This window comes from Schistocerca nitens, chromosome 10 (genome assembly GCF_023898315.1).
Source record: "Schistocerca nitens isolate TAMUIC-IGC-003100 chromosome 10, iqSchNite1.1, whole genome shotgun sequence".
Lineage (NCBI taxonomy): Eukaryota > Metazoa > Arthropoda > Insecta > Orthoptera > Acrididae > Schistocerca > Schistocerca nitens.
The window spans coordinates 15,360,570-15,367,452 of NC_064623.1; the positions used below are offsets into that span (position 1 = coordinate 15,360,570).

General features: G+C 49.0%; 1 protein-coding gene across 1 annotated transcript in view; it reads right to left on the reverse strand.

Moving 5' to 3' along the window:
• The window catches only part of LOC126209804 (uncharacterized), a 76,050-nt gene extending 70,137 nt beyond the window's left edge, over positions 1 to 5,913 (reverse strand). The window contains exon 1 of the mRNA XM_049938940.1: positions 5,867 to 5,913. Coding sequence (XP_049794897.1) covers positions 5,867 to 5,913 — 47 coding nt within the window. The remainder of the gene's footprint in view (positions 1 to 5,866) is intronic.
• Positions 5,914 to 6,883: the final 970 nt, after the last annotated feature.

The following is a 6,883-nucleotide window of genomic DNA, read 5'->3' on the forward strand; positions in this document are numbered from 1 at the left end:
CAGTGGGCCAGAGCTCTGCTCCTCTCGTCGCCGTCGAAAGGGTGCTTGTGACGTAAATCCTGTCCAACCGACTTGATGAATGGCTTGTATAATGGGTGTAACCAGGAGCTGGGCCATGGATGTGGCGCCACGTGTCAATCAGGTGGAGGTCACGCACTAGCATTTCCAATTCCGCACACGGGACGTGATGTGGCTGCTGATCAGATGGAGATAATGTACAGTTAAAATCTCCTCCGATCACCATATCGTCTATGTGGCCCATAAATAGACGCGTAATATCTTCCGAAAAAAAACGGGCCCGATCTCTCCGTCTCCCTGATCCTGAAGGGGCATACACATTGATGAGTCGTACACCGTTGACAGTTACTGCCATGGCTCGTGCACTTGGTAAGTACATTACGTCCGTAGCCGCCAAGCCGTCCCGTAGCAGAACAGCCACACCACAATCGGTAGAAGAGGCGTGGGAGATGTGGGCGGTATATCCGTAGAAGTCAGGGAAACTAGCGACACATACTTCCTGTAAGAGGGCCACGTCGATGTCCGCCGCATCAAGCATGCGTTGTAGCATTGTCAGTTTGTGTGGTGCCCTTATCGCGTTGATATTGATTGTGGCAAGGCGAAAGGTGTGCTGCCTAGCCTCTTCACCTAGGGTAGACGCCATGGCAAGAAAAGCTAACCGCAAGAGATGGCGGACCCACCAACCCGTTACAAATTATGAGTCTGTCACGCTAGTAGTGGCATCCCCAATGCCGCCCCCGCCCCTGTCACCCGTGCCCTCTTCAGGAAGTTCCTCAACATCGTCCGACCACAGTGGGTGCAACACGATGCTGTGTGGCTGATCGGCATCTAAATCTCTCTCACGTATGTCGTCTTTGGTAGAGGTAGACGGATCGCCATCCATCGACGCGACCTGCCGCGTTTGTGGTGCAAGAACTAACTGGGCACTCGTAGTGTGGTGTCACCGCTAGACACCACACTTGCTAGGTGGTAACTTAAATCGGCCGCGGTCCTGTAGTACATGTCGGACCCGCGTGTCGCCACTGTGTAATCGCAAACCTAGCGCCACCACATGGCAGGTCACAAGACACGGACTTGACCTCGCCCCAGTTGTACGGACGACATAGCTTGCGACTAGACCTACCTAGTATTCCTCTCAATTGCCGAGAGACTGATAGAATAGCCTTCAGCTTATTCCATAGCTACTATCTAGCAAGGCGCCATTGGTATCAGTGTTAATAGCTTACTACTATGCAAGAGATGTATTTCAACAGGAAGAACTCAGTAAAGTTAAGTATATGACAATCTCTCTTCTTTTCTTTATAGTTTTTCATCCAGTCTCCTGTTTCAGAATTTACGCCCGTCTGCGTTAGTTTCGCGTGCTTCTAGCCACTCATTGTGTCTATGCTGTATGAGCATAGACACAACACGTAGTATGGGCAAGTGAACCGTCTACACCACTTAGATCCTCAGCTGGCGCAGCATCCATGCTGTCTGATGAGATGTCACCTTCTTGACCGGCCGTGTGTAGGAGGCAATCGTCAGAAGGGGTCCGCCGACGTCGCTTGCGTCGTCGGGGCGAACGTTGCTTGCGAACGTGGACATCCGTATCCGAATGTGGGAGGCAATCCAGCGTCGTATCACCTTCCGCTAGGAAAGCCGCGGTCGGGACAATGTTCGCGTTCACGTCCATCGCATTCGGAATGTGATGTTGCGTCGGGAGTCCGTGGGACTGTTGCTGCTGTTGTTGCTGTGGAGGGGGCGACATATGGGTTGGCACCGAGGGTCCTTCCTCTTCCTCCCGTGGTACTTCTGGCGTCGATGGATGTGTCTGATCGCCCGTTTCGTCCTCGACTATGGTGCGCATCGTCGTCTGAGCGTACGTGAGGGGCAGGATTGTCGTCCCCGTCGGGGAAACGGAGTCTCCCACTGGTATCTGCGTAATTCTACGTTGTAAGCAGCTCGATCGAACATGGCCTTCCTGCCCACATCCGGAACAGGTACGCGGTTGACCGTCGTACATGATGATTGCACGACAGCCACCGATGTTCAAATAGGACGGCACATGTTTCTTGAGCTCAAGTTTAATTTGGCGCACACCATTGTAGACCTTATACGTCGAGAAAGTTTGCCACTTTTCTGCAACGTGGCCGATAACATTGCCATATGGTCGGAAGGCGTCCTTGACAACTTCCTCTGGGACCTCGAAGGGGAGCTCAAAAACTCTTACAGTCCGTAGGCCCATGCCTGCATGATCCACCGTCACTGCACCGATATGCCCGTCAGAATGTTTGAATCGGAGAGAGTTCGAGTATTTAGAAACCACTGTCGCGCAGACCTCTGCACTGGTCATTTTAACATAAACCACGCTCGCCGTTATAGAAAAATGTATTCCGACGACAGTCGCCGGATCTAAACGTAGATCGTCGCGTATGAACTGTTCTATTTCATAGGCTCGAGGACGCGCGTGATCTGGTTGGAAAGTAATTTTGATCGTATCGTGGCGCCATGTGTGTGCCATAATCGCACTGAACTTGGAACAAATACAACTCGCGCCGCGAGAAGGTAAACACAAGCAAGCGCTCACGGTCGCGCACGGCGGGGCGCAGCGGACGTCCTCGCCCCACCGCAGCCGAAAGCAGACTGGGCGCTCTCGGCTAACCCGGTGGGTAATCGCAGGACTGTACGTGCTTGTTAGAGAACTGTGATTTCCTTGCAGGCTAAAAGAGGGCAGCACTGATGCAAGTGAGCGTGCAGTCGTGCTGCCGGTTATTTTTCAGAACGGGACACAGGTGCACTCACGCTAAATGTTGACAGCACAGCTGCTAGCTCGGACGTGTGTATGCGCTTGCGAGGAAAATAGCAACAACCTGCAGCCAATTTTCCGAGCAAGCAGAAAGAGACATTCAGCCTCTGCGAATGCGACACGGTTGCGTGTTGACAATTGCGTACGTGGTCGCGAAGCGAGCGTGAGCCGGAATGGCGTACCAGTGGATGGAGAAAAGCTTTCCCCCACTAACTGAACTACACTTTTCATACGAAAGCTTACTCAAAGCTTATGGAACACCAGGAATATTGACATTGTTAAAAGCACACATTGGCGATCATTGAAAGATATGACATAAAACGTCAGAACGGTTTCCATTAGGATGTTCAAACTGCACGGTTAGCCGCGGGGCGTGATGGGAATTAGTATATGCATGCATGTTTGGCTTAGGGACGAAGCCCACTTTCATTTGGATAGGTTCGTCAGTAAGGAAAATTTGCGCACTTGGAGAAACGAGAACTCGCATTTCGCGGTCTGGAAGTCTCTTCACACTCAGTGGGTCACTGTGTGCTGTGCAGTGTCCAGTCCCGGAACAATCGGTGCGATGTTACTTGATGGCACGGTGGCCACCGATCGATACGTGAAGGTTTTGGAAGATGATACCATCCCCATTATTCAGAGTGACCCTGATTTCGACAAGATGCTGAGGCACGCAAGCCTCCCCACCAGTGACAAGGTCTAGGGTGGATGGGTGGCTTTTTTTTCATATATTTCAATAATTATCACCCTGTATCATGGTACAAAATATGTAGTCTACATCAGTGGCCCAATGGTGAACGTAAGGGAACCCTGTCCGTGCAACGGGGTTGATACTGCCAGGACACGTTAAAACAGAGAAAAATGCAATGGAAAATGGAAAATTAGGTACACGTATAAAAAATATTTCTATTCACAATCTCGATCAGTTTTAGCGACAGCTGCGTTACAATGTGGGCCATTAAATAAACATGTTCGCCTCCTAATAACTGTGATAGCATGTAAACGCTGACACCAAAAGGTTTAGGAGCGTTCTGTCCAGAGGCAGATGAAATCCTGTACCATACCTACTACTCTCGACAAAATACATTGTGTGCACAACCAGGACACAGGGGTGTCGATGGCTGTGTACGTAATGGGTGACAAAGACGAAGTAAGCTGTGTCGTGTTGAAAACGGAAATAGCTTTCCTGCTTCGCAATTTCTCGCCCTGTTTTTGGTCAACGAATGCTCTATTGCAGTGGGTGACATCATCATCAATTTCTTGCATCATGTATTAACAGCCTGAGACACCATGTCTAACTTTCGATTCCATAACCAAATTTCGCGAAACCCCATACGCTACCAACGCTGTTTTCCCTTTTTGTTCGTTTCAATAAAAATATGCCACCATCGCCTCCATACCACATCCCATCATCACTGCCAACATGGTTTCCTCTTTTTTGGAAATATGAAAACTATGAAAGGGCGGGGTGAAGGTGAAGGTTTACATCCCATCGAAGATGGCCTCATTACAGACAGCACAGAAGCTCGCGTTAGGGAAGGAAACCACCTAGATCTTTTCAAACGAATCACCCTCGCACTTGCCTTGAGTGGTTTACGGAAATCACAGGAAAACCTAGATCAGGTGGGCGTCCGAATCATTGTCCCCTGGTTGCGAGTCTCGTATAGCCACTGAATAATACTGCTCGAAACAAAACAAGAAAAAGGAAAAGTTAGTCACTCACGCGAATGTTGCTCACAACTGGGCACACAGAATAACATACGCTGTATGATCAAAAGTATCCGGACACCTCCAAAAACATTCGTTTTTCATAGTAGGTGCATTGTGCTGCCACCTACTGCCAGGTACTCCATATCAGCGACCTCAGTAGTCATTAGACATCGTGAGAGAGCAGAATGGAGCGCTCCACGGAACTCACGGACTTCGAACATGATCAGGGGATTGGGAGTCACTTGTGTCATGCGTCTCGACGCGAGATTTCCACACTACTAAACATACCTTGGTCCACTGTTTCAGATGTGATAGTGAAATGGGAGCGTGAAAGGACACGTACAGCACAAAAGCGTACAGGCCGACCTCGTCTGTTGACTGACAGAGACTGCCGACAGCTGAAGAGGGTTGTAATATGTAATAGGCAGGCATCTGTCCAGACCATCACACAGGATTTCCAAACTGCATCAGGATCCACTGCAAGTACTATGACAGTTAGGCGGGAGGTGAGAAATCTTGGCTTTCATGTTCGAGCGGCTACGCATCACGCCGGTAAATGCCAAACGACGCCACGCTTGGTGTAACGAGCGTAAACATTGGACGATTGAACAGTGGAAAAACGTTGTGTCGGGTGATGAATCACGGTACACAACGTGTCGATCCGATGGCAGTGTGTGGGTATGGCGAATGCCCGGTGAACGTCACCTGCCAGCGTGTGTAGTGCAAACAGTAAAATTCGGAGGCGGTGGTGTTCCGGTGAGGTCGTGCTTTTCATGGAGGGGTTTGCTGCCCTTGTTGTTTGGCGTGGCACTATCACAGAACAGGCGTACATTTATGTTTTAAGCACCTTCTTGCTTCCCACTGTTTAAGAGCAATTCGAGGATGGCGAATGCATCGTTCAGCACGATCGAGCACCTGTTTATAATGCACGACCTGTGGCGGAGTGGTTACACGGCAATAACATGGACTGGCCTGCACAGAGTCCTGACCTGAATCCTATAGAACACCTTCGGGATGTTTTGGAACGCCAACTTCGTCCCAGGCCTCAACGACTTCTCCTCAGTGCAGCACTCCGTGAAGAATGGGTGGTCATTCCCCGAGAAACCTTCCAGCACCTGATTGAACGTATGCGTGCGGAAGTGCAAGCTGTCTTCAAGGATAGGGGTGGGCCAAACCACACTGAATTCCAGTATTACACGAACGTGTAAGTCATTTTCAGCCAGGTGTCTGGATACTCTTGACCACACAGTGTATAGCTCACTAAGGGTGAAACAAGCAAGATTAGAAGCTCACACCCCAGAAGAACGAGACGGATCTCATGAATTTTGACCAACTTCTTTCAGCGTTACTCACCCGCTTCCCCTCTTCAGCAGGTCAGCTCGCTCCTTGATGAATGACATCCTGTAAAACATAAAAAAAACAGCATTATTGGCACTGAAACTACTCAGATTCTACGCCTGCCACCTTCCACAGTCCTGGTGTAAGGCTATCGAAGTTCAAAATGTCTCATTTGTGAGTTATGAGGAGGAGTCCAGTGCTCAATATGAAGCTTGGTACGAACGCTGGGGACCTTGCTACTGGTGATGGTATGTCCTTGCCTCTCTGTGGCTTCTGAACTGACTGACCCTGCCACTTACCGGTGGACCCGCACCCTAACGTGGATGCCGAACCATAGTGTTGTTCGCATTTTTCACATTAACAAATTAGCGTGCGTTAAATATTTGTAAAGTAAACTAATGTGCACTGTTAGTACTGACAAGGGAACCTCCCCATCGCACCCCCCTCAGATTATGTTATAATGTGGCACAGTGGATAGGCCTTGAAAAACTGAACACAGATCAATCGAGAAAACAGGAACAAGTTGTGTGGAACTATGAAAAAAATAAGCAAAATATACAGACTGAGTAGTCCGTGGGCAACATAGGCAACATCAACGATTTTGTGGGCACAGGATCGCCGTGGTCCCGTGGTTAGCGTGAGCAGCTACGGAACTAGAGGTCCATGGTTCAAGTCTTCCCTCCAGTAAAAAGGTTTAATTTTTATTTTCAGACAATTATCAGAGTTCAGTCACTCACACATAATCAATTTCGCTCTTCAAAATTCCAGGACGTGTTCAGATTTTCTCGGACATATGCACGATTTGACGGTCTACACGCGGAAAAATTTGAAAACGTTAAAAACATATGTTTTGACAGAGCACAGAGAAAACTGTGCGACTGCGAAACTGTTGCATTCATTTCTTGCAGTTTACGTGACACACTCTTCTGTTTTCATCACTTTTTTGGGAGTGATTATGACATCCACAAGAAAACCTAAATCGGGCAAAGTAGAAGAATCTTTTTACCCATTCGCCAAGTGTGCAAGTTAGGT